At 38.7% G+C, this 17,321-nt stretch overlaps 1 protein-coding gene across 1 annotated transcript in view; it reads right to left on the bottom strand.

Annotated features, from left to right (window-relative positions):
• SAMHD1 (SAM and HD domain containing deoxynucleoside triphosphate triphosphohydrolase 1) overlaps window positions 1-17,321 on the bottom strand; it is a 54,599-nt gene that overhangs the window by 10,657 nt on the left and 26,621 nt on the right. The window contains exons 8-14 of the mRNA XM_041733266.1: window positions 14,099-14,254; window positions 11,809-11,909; window positions 11,528-11,636; window positions 10,413-10,504; window positions 9,042-9,157; window positions 966-1,105; window positions 83-178 (exon numbers count right to left, since the gene is read on the bottom strand). Of these exons, the coding sequence (XP_041589200.1) occupies window positions 83-178; window positions 966-1,105; window positions 9,042-9,157; window positions 10,413-10,504; window positions 11,528-11,636; window positions 11,809-11,909; window positions 14,099-14,254 (810 nt within the window). The remainder of the gene's footprint in view (window positions 1-82; window positions 179-965; window positions 1,106-9,041; window positions 9,158-10,412; window positions 10,505-11,527; window positions 11,637-11,808; window positions 11,910-14,098; window positions 14,255-17,321) is intronic.

Below are 17,321 nucleotides of genomic sequence, written 5' to 3'. Positions count from 1 at the left end.
GTACCACTTTTATAAGGGAAGGAGGATGGCATTATCTTAAAAAAAATTCTTTACTTAGTATCTTTTCAGGCAAACTACTTACATCCACTATTAAATCTTCAGCCTTCAGTTCAGCTTCTAGTGGTATGTCACTAGGTTTAGCCCTGGCAATTTCCTCTGGAAGGCTTTTATAGTTTTCCTAGAAAAGACAAGACTCATGTTAGAACCTCAGTTTTTCATCATTAAGCATTTATGCCACAAAAAGTTCCCTCTCTGAAAATGACACTTCACTAGGAAAAGTGGGTTGAGATATCCCTAACAAATACATGGCTTCTGCTTATGCCATCCTTCACACAAACCACAATAGAGTGATTCTCTGAACAAAATTTTCACATTGAAAGAAAATGTGGCATTGACCCATTACTAAAATGAGAGGAAAGTGTTACAAGGAAGGGTGTGGTTATCAGTATGGCTCCTGTTACTGGCTTTCTGCCAAAGAGAAAAACCTTCTGTATTCAAGAGAGGAAAACATACAAATATTTGGCATGCACCATCTGGGAGAACCTGATATAGTGTGAAAGAAGAAATTAGTGAACAGCAGATGCTTAGAGTCTCAGTGAAGTCTCATGCAGATACCTTATTTTGAGGCTCCATTTTCTTGCCTTTGGATCTAGCCAAAATTTGGGGCCCGCCCTCCCACTTCTGGGATGAGAGACTAAAGGTCTGGATGAAGTGAGACTTGGTTTTGAATACTGGCTCACTAACTGTGTTTCCATAGGGAAGTTATGTAATCTCTTCCAAGCCTCAGTTCCTTTATCTACAGGACAGACCAAAGGACATGTTACTGATGAGAAGATTAGGTAAAAATGAATGTAAAGGACTTAGAACAGAGTTGTGGTATTATGGTGGGTTAATGGATTCCTCTTAGAGGACAAATGAGAGAGAAACCTTTTACTAATGGAAATGCATTTGACAACACAACTTACCCTTTCAATTCTTATTTTTCCCTTTGGCTTAGTCTCACCCACATACTTGTATAGATCACGGTATTCGATTTTTTTTAAAATCTCTCGTGCTTCATTGAGGTTGGGATCAGAAGAATATAAAATCTCCAGAAAAATGTTATCTGCCAATTTGATAAAATTTCAGTTATGTTAAGATGGAAAAAGATTTTTTTTAAAGATTTTATTTATTTATTCATGAGCGACACAGAGAGAGAGAGAGAGAGAGAGAGAGAGAGAGAGAGGCAGAGTCACAGGCAGAGGGAGAAGCAAGCAGGCTCCATGCAGGGAGCCCGATGTGGGACTCGATCCCGGGTCTCCAGGATCATGCCCTGGGCTGCAGGGGGCGCCAAACCGCTGCGCCACCGGGGCTGCCCGGAAAAAGAGATTTATTTTTTTTTTATTTTTTATTTTTTTTCAGTTTGGGGCCCTACATTTTTTTTTTAATTTTTTATTTTATTTTATTTATTTATGATAGGCACACAGTGAGAGAGAGAGAGGGGCAGAGACACAGGCAGAGGGAGAAGCAGGCTCCATGCACCAGGAGCCCGACGTGGGATTCGATCCCGAGCCTTCAGGATCGCGCCCCGGGCCAAAGGCAGGCGCCAAACCGCTGCGCCACCCAGGGATCCCAAGAAATTTAAAAAGACTCATATGCTACTGTACTTCTGAAAGGATTTCAAGTGGACATTTATAAATATAGGCACAGTAGAACATTCAATATCTTGGATTTGCTTCAAGATAATCTAGAGAATGGGAGAGGGTAGAGATGAAGCAAGACTGTACTGAAGTTGATGGCTTATGGCTGGGTGTTGGGTAAATAGGGGTGTATACATTTGTTATGTTTTGTTTTGTTTTCTTAAAGAGAATGATTTTAAGTAATTATAAAATTACATCTGAGATCTGCTTCAAAATAGCCGAGTGTCTTATGGAAGTAGGTGGATGGAGTAGGTGAAGCAAAACTGCAATGTTGATCATTGTTGCAGCTAAGTGATGGGTATGTGGAATTTGTAAATTTCATAATAAAAAGTTTTGTAAAGTTCTATTCCATGATAAAAGCAGAAGGATGGGGGTGCCTGGGTGACAGACACACTTGGCTAAGCACCTGCCTTCAGCTCAGGTCATGATTCCGAGGTCCTGGAATCGAGCACCACTTTGGGCTCCCTGCTCAGCAGTCTGCTTTTCTTAAATTTTTCCTTTGTTTTTTTTTTATTTTTAACTAATTAATTAATTGATTGATTCATTCATTCATTCATGAGAGACACAGAGAGGGAGAGAGAGAGAGGCAGAGACACAGGCAGAGGGAGAAGCAGGCTCCACACTGGGAGCCTGACATGGGACTCAGTCCCGGGTCTCCCGGATCAGGCCCTGGACTGAAGGCAACAATAAACTGCTGAGCCACCCAGGCTGCCCAAGCAGTCTGCTTTTCTCTCTGCCTCTCCCTCTGCTTGTTCTCTTTCTCTCTCTCTCTCTCTGTCAAATGAATAAATAATCTTTAAAAAAAAAAAAAAAAAGCAGAGATAGTTCTTTTTTCCTTTTATGGTTATATTTTATTTTTTAAGATTTTATTTTGGGGATGCCCGGTGGCTCAGTTAAATATCTGACTTTGACTCTTGATCTCAGGATCCTGGAAGCAGGAAATCTGCTTCTCTTCCCTCTGTCCTTCCCCCGACTTGCACATGCGCACACGAACTCTCTCATTCTAAAATAAGTCTTAAAAAAAAAAAACAATTTTACTTTAAAGTATTCTCTACACCATTAGGTGTAGGACTCAAACTTACATTAGGACTCATTAGGACTCAAACTTACAACCCCAAGATCAAGAGCCTCATGCTCTACTGAGTCAGTCAGGTACCCGAGAAAGTAGTTCTTTTTCTTTTTCTCTTCAACTCTTATTTTGAAAAAAATACAAAATAAAATACCTTTCACCTAAATCCATCAACATTTTTCTCCATATGCATATGCTGTGTATGTGTACACAAGTATTTTTGCACATATACAAATTTTTGATGAAATATTTGAAAATTATAGCCATCAAGCCCCTTTACTCTTCAATACTTCTGCATGTATCTCCCAAGAACAAGAACATTCTTCTACATAACCACTGTTATGCCTCCTTGCCTCCCACAAGGAGCCTGATGTGGAACTTGATCCTAGATCCCAGAATCATGCCCTGCAACGAAGGCAGACACAACTGCTGAGCCACCCAGGCATCCCGAAAAATAGCAATTTTACTTTAACATAAGATCACACTTTTCTAATCCATGTCTTTAGCTACCCTATTCCCAGGTGAATTAATAGAATGCTTCTCCCATCATAGGATCTCACTTCTCATTTTTTAAAGTATTCTCTATACCCAATGTGGGGCTCAAACTCACAGCCCTATGATCAAGAGTCACCTGGTCTACCAACCAAGCCAGCCAGGCATCCCTCACTTCATTTTTTGATTTCATTTTTTTAAAAGTAATCTCTAGGGACACCTGAGTGGCTCAGCGGTTAAGTGTTTGCCTTCGGCTCAAGGGTGATCCCAGGGTCTGGGATTGAGTCCTGCATCAGGCTTTTTGCAGGGAGCCTGCTTCTCCCTTCCCTCTGCCTATGTCTCTGCCTCCTCTCTCTGTGTGCCTCTCATGAATAAATAAATAAATAATCTTAAAAAATTATATAAAAAAAATAAAGTGATCTCTGCACCTGACTCGGCTTGAGCTCACAACCCCAAGATCAAGAGTCACGTGCTCTACTGAGTAAGCGAGCCAGGTGACCCAAAATCTTGGCACTTCTTGAAAACCTACCTAAACCCTGCAATTCATCTCAAAAGGCACCTCACTATGAAACCTTCCTTAATCTACCAACTAGAGATATAATTCCTCCTTCCTTTGAGCCCCATAGAATCTTACTGATACTTTTCTTATGCCTTTTACTTTATTCTGTAAGGTACAGACTTTTAGGTGGACTTATTTTCATTTCTATTAGGTAAGTAGGTAGAAGAGGCATTATTGGATCATAGGATATATATTTATATGAAAATGCTAAACTTTTTCAAAGTGGCTGTACAATTTGCATTGCCACCAGCCATGTGTGAAAGCTCTATTTGTTCCATATATTTGTGTTCAGAAAAGGATTATGTATAAAAGTTAAGCCAAGGGCAGCCTGGATGGCTCAGCGGTTTAGTGCCACCTTAGGTACCCGGGATCGAGTCCCACGTCGGGCTCCCTGTATGGAGCCTGCTTCTCCCTCTGCCTATGTCTGTACCTCTCTCTCTCTGTGTCTCTCATGAATGAATGAATGAATGAATAAATAAATCTTTAAAAAATATAAAAGTTAAGCCAATTGTTTATATATTAAATTGAATAACTATGTATCATTCTAAAATAGTATAAACAACACTCAACTTTGGAGTCAGAAAACCTTTGTCATTTATTAGGATAAGTTGCTTTTCCTCACTTGGTCTCTGTTTCCTCATTTGAGGAGTTTTAAGTAGGTGATCTCTAAGGTCCTTTTAAATTTAACATTCTATGATTCAAATTTAATTAAGGGATTTGGGGATAAGAGGGCTTGAAAAGGAAGGAAAGGAAAGGGTAAGTTTCACCTATTGCCTAGGAACGCTGAGGGATAAAGACTAATGTAAGAAAATGGTTACCTAAGACAGTGGTCGTAACATTTGCAATGCTTAAGATAGCCAATTTCCACATAAGCTGAAATATTTTTTTTTTTTATTTTATTATTTATGATAGTCAGAGAGAGAGAGAGAGGCAGAGACACAGGCAGAGGGAGAAGCAGGCTCCATGCACCGGGAGCCCGACGTGGGATTCGATCCCGGGTCTCCAGGATCGCGCCCTGGGCCAAAGGCAGGCGCCAAACCGCTGCGCCACGCAGGGATCCCCTGAAATATTTTTTTTTTAAGCTGAAATATTTATAGGAAAATTTATAAATAGGAATTTGGGAAGCAGAGAGGACAGATAAACCACGGCATATTCATATGATAAACTACTATTTAGCAATAAAAAGGAATAAACTGATGCATGCAATCTGGATGAATCTCAAATACATAACATTGAGTAAAAAGGAGCCCTACAGAGAGGAGTACGCACTGTATGATTCCATTTATATAAAAGTCTAGAACAAAGGCACCTGGTTGGCTCAGTTGGAAGAGTATATGACTCTTGATCTCAAGATCAAGTTTGAGTATGAGCCCCATGTTGGGTGTAGAGATTACTAAAAATAAATAAACTTAAAAAAAAAGAAGTCTAGAATCGGCAAATTGTGGTTCTTTCTAGGGGTGAGGTGGGGGTAGAAGTTGACTGGGAAGAAGCATGACAGAACTTTCTGAGAAGATAATGTTGTGTCTTGAATTTGTCAAAATGGTAGCAAATTGGGGATCCCTGGGTGGCACAGCAGTTTGGCGCCTGCCTTTGGCCCAGGGCGCGATCCTGGAGACCCGGGATCGAGTCCCACGTCGGGCTCCCGGTGCATGGAGCCTGCTTCTCCCTCTGCCTGTGTCTCTGACTCTTTCTCTCTCTCTCTCTCTCTCTCTCTGTGTGTGTGTGACTATCATAAATAAATAAAATTTTTAAAAAATGGTAGCAAATTTACATAAAATTTATACACCTATACAAGTTGTATGTGAATTTTACATCAGAAGAAAATATCTATGAACAACTGTTGAACTTTAGTTAATCTGCATGCTAAGAGAGTTAGGGTAAAGTGTACTGGTATCCACAATTTACTTTAAAATGCATCAAAACTGGGGCACCTGGGTGGCTCACTCAGTTGAGTGTCCAACTCTTGGTTTCATCTCAGGTCATGATCTCAGGGTCCTGGGACCAAGCCCCACAATGGGCTCCACACCCAATGGGGAATCTGCTGGAGATTCTCTCCCTCTTCCTCCCCCCCTCACCTGCTCATGCACATCAAAATTAAGATGGATTAGTAAAATAGAAGGATTGTAAGTGATAGATAAGTAATAAAGCAAGTTCAGTAAATGCTAGAATTTAGGTGGTAAGAGCATAGTATTCACTGTAAAATTCTTTCAACATTATTGTAGGTTTTCAACACCTAGTAAGTGGAAAAAAAAACATACTAAAAAATTAAAATACAAGAACTGGAGACTTTTAGATAAAGTAAGTTGACTTTTGGAAAAGCAACAAACGTAATAAAGGCTCACATGGCCATAATCCTTCCAGATCATGTAGTTACTGCCAGTAAGGATCACAGAACCTTCCTAAATAGTATGCAAGAAAGATAAGATTATCCCTGTGTCAAATGATGACAGCTGGAAAGTCCATATGTTTGTTCTCCCATACTCTGGCAGATAAAGCACAAAAATGTGACCTAATATTTTGTATGGGATTTTTGACATTAATATCCAAGTGCATTATCAGTGGACTCATCTCATTGAACAGGGTAAAAGCCAGTTTGGGCATTATAGAACCTTCAAGGTAACTAAGAGCTATATATAATCATATTAGTAAGACCATATTAAACTATATAGTTTATGGTTTGTCAGTTAACCCAAAAGTACATAAGATCCCAAATTCATTTCCTTTCACCATAAGATAGTTGAAATGTAATATTAATGTTACAGGATAAATTGTTAGAACTGGCTTCTGAAAAAAAAAAAAAAAAAGAACTGGCTTCTGATGAAGACTGAGGATGACTTTTTTTTTTAAGATCACTTTTTATTTTTTAATTTTTAAAAAAATTTTTATTTTTTTATTTTTTATTTTTATTTTTTTTTAAGATTTTATTTATTTATTCATAGACACAGAGAGAGGGAGAGAGAGGCAGAGACACAGGGAGAGGGAGAAGCAGACTCCATGCAGGGAGCCCGATGTGGGACTCGATCCCAGGTCTCCAGGATCACACCCAGGCTGCAGGCGGCGCCAAACCGCTGCGCCACCGGGGCTGCCCTAAGATCACTTTTTAAACACAGCATCACCTGCTTCATTATTAACAAAAGTTAAAATAGCCCCAGTTTGCTCAAATTGTTACTAACCTCTTCTTCCATTCCTATCAACACAATGAAAGACTAGTATGTATCATGATGTTATTAAAACAAAACACAGAAACAATTTAGATATACATTATCCCCTGTGAGTGACTGTGTCCTCAATCCAATCTAGATTAATTAACAAGAAGGAATAGATTTTGTTACATTATAAATCTTAACACAATGTTCTGAGTGAACACAAAGATAGTTAATATGAGGAATCACAATTTAATTTTTTTAAAAGATGTTATTTATTTATTTATTCACAGAGAGAGAGGCAGAGACACAGGAGGAAGGAGAAGCAGGCTCCATGCAGGAAGCCCGACGTGGGACTCGATCCTGGGCCTCCAGGATCACGCCCCGGGCCACAGGCGGCGCTAAACCACTGCACCACTGGGGCTGCCCTCACAATTTCACTTCTAATTTTTTATTTACTTGTGATTGGAAAATGACTAAAAAGTTACAAGCATAATAGAGATTCTATATTACCTACATGTATATTCTTAAAGAATAATACATATAGTTTTTGTTATTTAAATTTTTATTTTGATTATATTTGTTGAAATATATGTTAAGTCTATCAAATTCAATACTAAATATTTGGGCTTGTATTTTGTATGTCCTGCCCTCTCCCACTTCATTTTTTTCCTGGTAATTCATTTTTTAGTGTTTTACAAAAGTATCAATTTGTGAATGGTTGGAAATGAGAAATACTGATTCTTCAAAGGCAGTTTCAGGGAACTGGTGTGGGTCTCATTCTGGCAGCGTGCTGCCAACGGAATCCAGCAGTGATAGGACATCAGTACTACCTTTCACAGGAAGTGATCTTATCTGTATTAAGCCACTGAACTTGTGTTATTTTTGCTCATTTTAAGAATCTCCAGCCTTTCCACTGATTTTATAAGCTATATGACTGCTTTCTATTTCTTTAAACAGAGTCAGTTTTGTGATATGCAACTAAGAACTGCAGCTGGTACATACTTTCTTATCTACTTCTTTTGCTTTGCTGATCTTTATTGCTCAGTCTGCACTTTCCCACATGAAAGAACCAGCAGAAACACCTTCATCTCTCCCTTCCTACCCTAAACTGCAGGTTTCATTTCTGCTGAAGTATGACAAAATGTTCCTGGTACCCTGTGTTTTACAACAAAAATGTTAAAAGGGTGAGTCTCCTATTTGTCCAGCTGTATTGTAAGTTAAATAATAGTAAATATTGGCTACTTATGTGCTAAGTACTAGACTAGGTGTTATGTCTCATTTAAATACTACAACAAGGGCAGCCCAGGTGGCTCAGCAGTTTAGTGCCGCCTTCAGTCTAGGGCCTGATCCTGGGGACCCGGGACCAAGTCCTGCGTCGGGCTCCCTGCGTGGAGCCTGCTTCTCCCTCTACCTATGTCTCTGCCTCTCTCTCTGTGTCTCTCATGAATAAATAAATTAAAAAATCTAAAAAAAAAAAAAATACTACAACAAAACTATAGGCGACATATCAATACTCCCATTTTACAAATGAGGAAACGAAGGGTCAGAGAGGTAATATAACTTTATCAAGGTTATATTGTTAATACACGCGATCCTGGAGACCCGGGATCGAATCCCACATCGGGCTCCCGGTGCATGGAGCCTGCTTCTTCCTCTGCCTGTGTCTCTGCCTCTCTCTCTCTCTCTGTGACTATCATAAATTAAAAAAAAATAAAATAAAATAAAAAATAAAAACACAAGAAAGGGATTCCTGGGTGGCGCAGCGGTTTAGCGCCTGCCTTTGCCCCAGGGCGCGATCCTGGAGACCCGGGATCGAATCCCACATCGGGCTCCCGGTGCATGGAGCCTGCTTCTTCCTCTGCCTGTGTCTCTGCCTCTCTCTCTCTCTCTGTGACTATCATAAATTAAAAAAAAATAAAATAAAATAAAAAAATATTGTTAATACAGAGAAGAGATAAAACTAAAATCCAAAAGTATATTATAATCACTCGAGAAGCTAAATATATTGGAATGTTTGGAAAATAGCCCATCTGCAATCCAGGGATAGTTTACACTTTATCTGAGAGGGACCATCTATGTTATCTTCTAGCTCTTACCTGTTAGCTTAGTGAAGGCTTCCATGTCATCAATTGCTGTAGAAATGTGATACTTCTTTCCTTCAGCCCCTGTAATCTCTATGTAGGGGTCTGCTTTGAGGAAAGCATCTGTAATCCTAAAGATAATTTCATAAAAACTTATGCTTCTGAGAAAATCTGAGTATTTGCTTAATGCCTTACTTAAAGTTAAGGAAATCTTTCTTTCTACATTAGAGAAGCAAAATCCCGAGACATGATGTTCTAAACAACTGTTTTGGGAACATACATAAGTGCATAAATAAGTGCATGGTGATTTGTGAGCTACCATGTTTAATGTTTACTGTGATCTAGGCATTATGCAGGGCTTTAGATACATTATCTTATTTAATTTTTCCAACAAGATAGACTAATCAGCCTCAATTTTACAGATGCAGAAATGAAGTAATTTTCATTTAACCAAGTTAGGAAGAAGCAGTACCAGCCTTTGAACCTAGATGTCTCTGGCTCTCTGAATTAAAAACAATCAAAAACTTATTATCAAAGGAACAATCATACCAATGGGTGAATGTATTCTAACTAGTCTGCTCATCTCAATTTAAAACTATTTTCAGGGATGCCTGAATGGCTCCTCAGTTAAGCATCTGCCTTCAGCTAAGGTCATGATCCCAAGGTCTGGGGACTGAGTCCCACACTGGGCTCCCTGCAGGGACCCTGTTTCTCCCTCTGCGTGTCTCTCATGAATAAATAAGTAAATAAAATCTTAAAAAAAAAACCACCCAACTATTTTGAGACATGGAATTAACTCACTCTTTTTTTTTTTGAGAACCCTTTATGGGTCAATGAGTCACATACAGATGTACAGCTATACTTATATCTGTACTTGGCTAAACTTTTCTGCTATAGTTCTCACGGGTTGGGGAAAAGGGAAATTCCTGTTGGTTTTACTCTTTTCTACTAATTTTGACAAACAATTAACAGGGTGAGGACAGATATTAATCTTAATCCTTATAATTAATCTTAATTCTTAAAACTAATTTTTGTCATTAGTTTCAGAATGTCAATTATTCACGTCCTATTTCTCACCTTGCTACTAATATCTGGCAATAAATAATTACCTACAGGGAGGTCTAAGTCATGCCAGCATTGCCTCTTCATGTCTAGCTGAAGCCAACTCTTCCACCCTTCATCTATCCCCTCTATCAATTCTCTTTCATTTCCTCCAACTAAGTTGTTTAATTTATTCTAGTTTTTGTTGTGTTTATGGTAGCCATTTTAAATTTATTCATTTAAAATTCACTTCAGTTAATCTAGAAATCTCAAGCTGACCCAAGAATAATACTCTAACAAACCATCATGAAAAATTTATAGGGAAATAGCAGTTGAATTTCTTACATTGTATCAATGATGTTGCCAACTTTGTGTTGATAAGCTCTGCGGTGCAAAGTGTTGCGAGTATGGAACATGTCATACAGATTCCCAACCTCCTGCAGGAAAACATAAAATAAATACTAATGTAGGATCAGGTTATGTTACCCTTGTTAGCAGACAAGTACATAGGACAAGGAAAAGGGATGGTGACTGACAGATAAGAAGAGTATGTCCTGGGCAGCCTGGGTGGCTCAGCGGTTTAAGCACCCAGGGCGTGATCCTGGAGTCCCTGGATTGAGTCCCACGTCTGGCTGCCTGCATGGAGCCTGCTTCTCCCTCTGCCTGTGTCTCTGCCTCCCTCTCTCTCTCTCTCTCTCTCTGTGTCTATCATGAATAAATAAATAAAATCTTAAAAAAAAAAAGTATATCCAGGAGCTAATTCATTAAAATCCCTGAAACCATTAAAAAACTACTAGGCAGATTAGTAAAAACCATTTCTTAGTTTGCAAGTTTTCTTCTCAGTAAATCAAAATCTGTTGTTTTAACTGTAGGATATTCTGTTTTAGGCATCTTTACTGTATTTTTTAATTTTCTCAACAAGTCTAGAAATCAGGCATTATTCTTATATTCTTTAGTCTCAAAAAAAATAATTCTATAGTACAGTCCCATATTACTCTTTAGTTAAATGACTCTAATCTAGCAGGGAGCTACTGGTTTAGTGTTTTACCTATTTTGAAACACTAGGATATATCACTAACTATGGTTAAGGATAAGACTTGAATGAAATGTTCTGGGCTGAAACTCCGGTTCTGCCATTTATGTCTTTTCTGTGCTTCAATTTGCTCACCTGTTAAGTGGGATAAGAATAGTATCTATTTCATAGGGTTGTGAGGGTGGAGTTCATCTCCCTACAACACTTAGAACAATGCCTAACACAATACTCAATAAATGTCTGTTGTAATTTTGTTATTATTTAACAAAGCAAAAGTTTTCAGAACTTTAAGATAATTACAAATGCTAAGCATAAAGTAAAAAGATTGACAATTTACCAGGTTCTGTTTTCCAAATTATCAAATGATTACTTCTAGACTTCAAACTAGGAACTATACCTTCTGTGTTGTTCCTCTGACATAGCTCACCTTATCTCTAGTGCAAATACGCTTCCTATTATCTACTTCACAGACACGAGCAAATTTAAGAAAGCGCTGATAATCAAAATTATTTTGTATTCCAAGATGATGGCAGTCCCTAGAAAGATTCCAAAACAGAGAGATGAAATTTTTCAGCAAGGAAACTGTACCTTAAATATTAACACTAAATATATATTAGGATTTCATTTTTAAATTTATTTAAATAAAAATTATATATACTTAAAGGATATAGGATTTTAACCAATTTTTCTGAAGTGTTCAGTGCATACCTGGCAAAATAATCCCATTTGTCCACATCAATGCCATTTCTTTTATTGGCCACTATCTCATAAAGGAAGCTTTTATCTTTGGGACGTCCTTTATAAGGCCACTGGAAGACAAGAAAACTCACCAAAAGTTTTAAGATACAAACCAAACCTATTTACAAGCAAAGCAAAGCAACTGTGTTAATCTAATTATAAACAAAAAAATAAAATAAATTAAATTAAAATTAAAATTATAAACAGATACTTGAATGGGAATGTGAGATAACTTAGAAGGTTCTACTCTTTCCTTCTTTCACTTAATTCCTAAACTAGTAGAAAAAGGAAAAGAGGGATCCCTGGGTGGCACAGCGGTTTGGCGTCTGCCTTTGGCCCAGGGCGCGATCCTGGAGACCCGGGATCGAATCCCACATCGGGCTCCCGGTGCATGGAGCCTGCTTCTCCCTCTGCCTGTGTCTCTGCCTCTCTCTCTCTCTCTCTCTCTCTGTGACTATCATAAATAAATAAATAAATAAATAAATTTTTAAATTTTTAAAAAAAGGAAAAGAAATGCTAAGGTATGTGATATCCTGTTAATACTAAACCTTGTGCCATCAAAAGGATCCTAACTGGTTACATTTCTCATAATCAACAAGTTGTCTTCTTTTCTTGGCTTAAAAGTCTCTTTCAGATGTAATATCTAATTATGAATTGGTAAGAACGTCCCTAGTATGCTAATGCTTGAATTCATGCATGAAAATAGTATTATCCTTCAAAGTAGTTACACATCTAGTCTAAATGAAATGTAATGTTCACATAATTTTTGAAACTCCCATATTTTAGAAATAGAATATTTGGTTCAAAACTCAGCTCTGGGGCTGACCAGGTGGCTCAGCGGTTTAGCGCCACCTTTCGCCCAGGGCCTGATCCTGGAGACCTGGGATCAAGTCCCAAATCGGGCTCTGCATGGAGCCCTCTCCTCTCCCCTCTGCCTGTATCTCTGCCTCTCTCTCTCTCTCTCTCTGTGTCTCTTATAAATAAATAAAATCTTAAAACAAAACAAAACAAAACAAAAAACCCCTCAGCTCTTTGGGGCACCTGAGTAGCTCAGTCAGTTAAGCATCAGCCTCAGGTCATGATCCCAGAGCCCCCAGATAGAGTCCCATATCAGGCTCCCTGCTCAGCTGGGAGTCTGCTTCTCCCTCTGCCCCTCACCCCACTCACACTCCCTCTCTCTTAAATAAATAAAATCTTAAAAAGAAAAATAACAAAATACAGCTTGTTATATAAGTAGATTTGTATATATTCAAGGAAAAGACCAAAAAACTCAGAGGGAAACTATTTTTCAACTTTTTTTTTTCATTATGATTATTTTTAAAGATTTTATTTATTTGGGATCCCTGGGTGGCGCAGCGGTTTGGTGCCTGCCTTTGGCCTAGGGCCTGATCCCAGGGACCCTGGATCGAGTCCCGTGTTGGGCTCCCGGTGCATGGAGCCTGCTTCTCTCTCTCTCTCTCTCTCTCTCTCACTGTGTGCCTATCATGAATAAATAAAATAAAATTAAAAAATTAAAAAAAAAAGATTTTATTTATTTGAGAAAGATAGAGAGTGAGCACAAGCAGGGCGAGAAGCAGGAGAAGCAGAGACTCCTCACTGAGCAGGGTACCCCACTCAGGGCTTGATCTCAGAACCGTGGGATCATGACCTGAGCCAAAGGCAGATGCTTACTTAGCCAACTAAGCCACCCAGGTGCCCCACATATATGTATACACACACACAGACATACAGATTTACTTCTTTATTTGGGGGATGGGGGGGGGGGAGGCAGAGGGAGGAGACAGAGAATCCTAAGCAGGCTCCATGCCCAGTGCAAAGCCCAGCATGGGGCTCAATCTCACACCCCTGAGATCATGATCTGAGCTGAAATCAAGTCAGACACTTAACCTACTAAGCTACCCAGGTGCTCCTCAACTTTTTTTCAATTAAAATAAAAAAAAAACAAACAGATTTTCCTTTAAGTTATTCAACTTTTTTTTCTAGACAACATTACTTCAGGCTTCTATACAGAATATACTGCATATATATTTATCAAAAAATTTACATATGTATTTTGAGGCATAACTTCTAAAGAACTCAAGAGATTAAAAAATAGATAAGCCTTTCATTTTTTTGCATTAAACAATAGAAACATAGAACATATTTTTGTCATTTAGTCTCCTTAAGATAACTAAATATCTCTCTTCAAATACCTTTGAAGGAAAGTAGAAAAGAGAAGATGGGAAACAGTCAATTCAAATTAAGTTATACACAAACTTACCAAAGAATCTTTGATTGGTGTTTCAAGTGGTCCTGTAATTTGTTCCTTGATAAAGCAAATATCTTCTTCAGGGATGAGACCATACTGTTCCATGACCGCTTTTAGTCCATTAGAATTAACCAGGTGCTCAAACATCATCACTGAGCCCTGTTCATGCTAGGAAAAATCAACACAATGTGGTCTGTTACAGACTCTAGTTCATAAGGGGCCCCAGATAAGGCAAATTATTCATTTTTTTAAAAAAATTTTATTTACTTATTCATGAAACACACACATACACACACACACACAGAGAGAGAGAGAGAAGCAGAGACAGAGGCAGAGGGAGAAGCAGGCTCCATGCAAGGAGCCTGATATGGGACTCAATACGTGGATCCAGGATCACACCCTGAGCTGAAGGCAGATGCTCAACCGCTGAGCCACCTAGGCATCCCCAAATTATTCTTGATTACAGGTAATTCAAAGAAAGTTTCCACTGCATGTTAATTATCTAGTTTCCAACTACTGTCTTTGCAGATACCTCCAGCATGAAGGCCAACACAGGGCTTGAACTCAAAACTCTGAGCTGAGATCAGGAGTCAGATGTCTAATTGACTGAGCCACCCAGGTGCCCCTTGCAGATATTTTTAAAAACCTGCCAAATCGGTATGCCTAGGTGGCTTAGCAGTTGAGCATCTGCCTTCAGCTCAGAGCATGATCCTGGGTCCAGGGATCGAGTGCTGCATCAGACTCCCTTGTGAGGAGCCTGTTTCTCCCTCTGTCTAGGTCTCTGCCTAAAAAAAAGTTTATAGTGGAGAAATCTGTAAACAATGCCTCAATCAATTGATCAAAGTTATTATCACCAGCAATGTGTTAAACAGATTTTATGTGCCTCTGATGTGATATACTAAGAAGATAAATGTGGCATCTCTCTGTGTCTCATGAATAAATAAATAAATAAATAAATAAATCTAAAAAAAAAAAAAAAACCAAAAAAATTCCTGCCAAATCTGTATTTTACTAGCCTATAAACATTTTACATGTTATGTTCATCATTATATCATATTTAATGATATAATCCTTTACAGTACAGAGGTACTACACAATACAGTACAGAATATTACCCAGTTACACAGGTGCAATCCTGCTTTAATGAATATCACTATGAAATTCAGTTCTATTGGGGTGCCTGGCTAACTCAGTTTGTAGAGCACAAGACTCTTAATCTTGGGTCATGAGTTTAAGCCCTGCACTGGGTGTGAAGCCTACTTAAAATTTTTGTAAAATTCAAAAAACAAAATCAGTTCTATTGTTTCATCAGCCTTAAAACATGTAAGGTTAAAAATTCTTAAGCACTTCCATCTAGTGGTGAAAAGAGGTGACTGCAAATTTGCCAGTAAAAACACGTGTTTTAGAGCTCTGAGATCAACATTTAGGTAAGAATTGTAAATTGGCCTTTTTTTACTAACCTATGTTTGCTCAATCACAAGTGTAAAGACCATATGATCCCCTGAAGACATCGGTGCCCTCACAGGTTTTACCAAAAACTGAAAATGAAAATAAAACCTGGATGGTCGTCCTATAACTATTTTTTTTAATTGAATCAAGATGCATATAAATTACAAAGAGGAAAAAGAGTTGACGTTTAAAGGAGGGGCACCTTGGTGGTTCAGTCAATTGGGCGACTGCTTTTCATGATCCCGGGATCCTGGGATGGAGCCCTGCATCAGGCTCCCTACTCAGTGGGGAGGCTGCTTCTCAGTCTCCCTCTGCGGCTCCCCCAACTAGTGTGTGCTTGTGCTCTCTGTCCAAATAAATAAATAAAATCTTTTAAAAAAATTATTATTTATTTATGAGAGACACAGAGAGAGAGAGAGAGAGGCACAGACACAGGCAGGAGAAGCAGGCACCATGCAGGGAGCCTGATGTGGGACCCAATCCTGGGTCCCCAAGACCAGGCCCTGGGCCGAAGGCGGCAATAAACCGCTGAGCCACCTGGGCTGCCCAATAAATAAAATCTTAAAAAAAAAAAAAAAAGTTTATAGTGGAGAAATCTGGTAAACAATGCCACAATCAAGTGATCAAAGTTATTATCACCAGTAATGTGTTAAACAGATTTTATGTGCCTCTAACGTGATGTACTAAGAAGATACAATGTGGCATTCTGCCAAAAATACAGTCTGACACTATGCATCAGAAAACTGCAAATATCAGACAAATTGAGGGGCATTCTAGAAACAACTCACCTGTACTCTTCAAAAATAAGGTCAGGGCAGCCCAGGTGGCTCAGCGGTTTAGTGCCGCCTTCAGCCCAGGGCCTAATCCTGGAGACCCGGGATCTAGTCCCACGTCAGGCTCCCTGCATTGAGCCTGCCTCTCTCTATCTCTCATGAATAAATAAATAAAATCTGGGGATCCCTGGGTGGCGCAGCGGTTTAGCGCCTGCCTTTGGCCCAGGGCGTGATCCTGGAGACCCGGGATCGAATCCCATGTCGGGCTCCCGGTGCATGGAGCCTGCTTCTCCCTCTGCCTGTGTCTCTGCCTCTCTCTCTCTCTCTCTGTGACTATCATAAATAAATAAAAATTAAAAAAATTAAAAAATTAAAAAAATAAATAAAATCTTTAAAAAAAAATAACAAGGTCATAAAAGATGAAGACTTGTTCCAGATCACAGAAGAGTAAAGAGAAACTGCAACTAAGTAGTATGTATGGGTCAGGGAGGGAAAAAAGTTTTCTTCCTCCTTTTCTATATGGACACTTGGTGCAATTTGAAAGAAAGTATAAATTAGATACTAGTACAGCATCAATATTAATATTCTGATTTTGATACTTATATATAAGTATCAAGTTATGTAAAAGAGTATTTTCATTTTTAGGAAATACTCATTAAAGTATTTAGGAATAAAGAAGTAGGTCTACAACTTACTTCCAAACAGTTTAGTATATGTGCTGCTGAAGTGAGCACACTTCCAAACAGTTTAGAAAAAAAAACTATTGGTTTCTTTTTTTTTAAAGATTTTTATTTTAAGTAATCTCTACACCCAACATGGGGCTCAAAATCCTAAGTCCCATGTTGGGCTCTATGCTCAGCAGGAAGTCTACTTCTCTCCCTCTCCCTCTGTTCTTCCCCCCATTTACATGCCTTCTCTCTCAAAACAATAAATCTTTAAAAGAATAAAAATAAATAAATAGGGGGTCCTGGGGGGCTCAGTCAGACATCTCTTAGTTTTGATTTGGGTCATTA

The sequence above is a fragment of the Vulpes lagopus genome, chromosome 18 (assembly GCF_018345385.1).
Source record: "Vulpes lagopus strain Blue_001 chromosome 18, ASM1834538v1, whole genome shotgun sequence".
NCBI classification, from domain to species: Eukaryota; Metazoa; Chordata; class Mammalia; order Carnivora; family Canidae; genus Vulpes; species Vulpes lagopus.
This window is presented reverse-complemented; position numbering and strand designations above follow the sequence as displayed.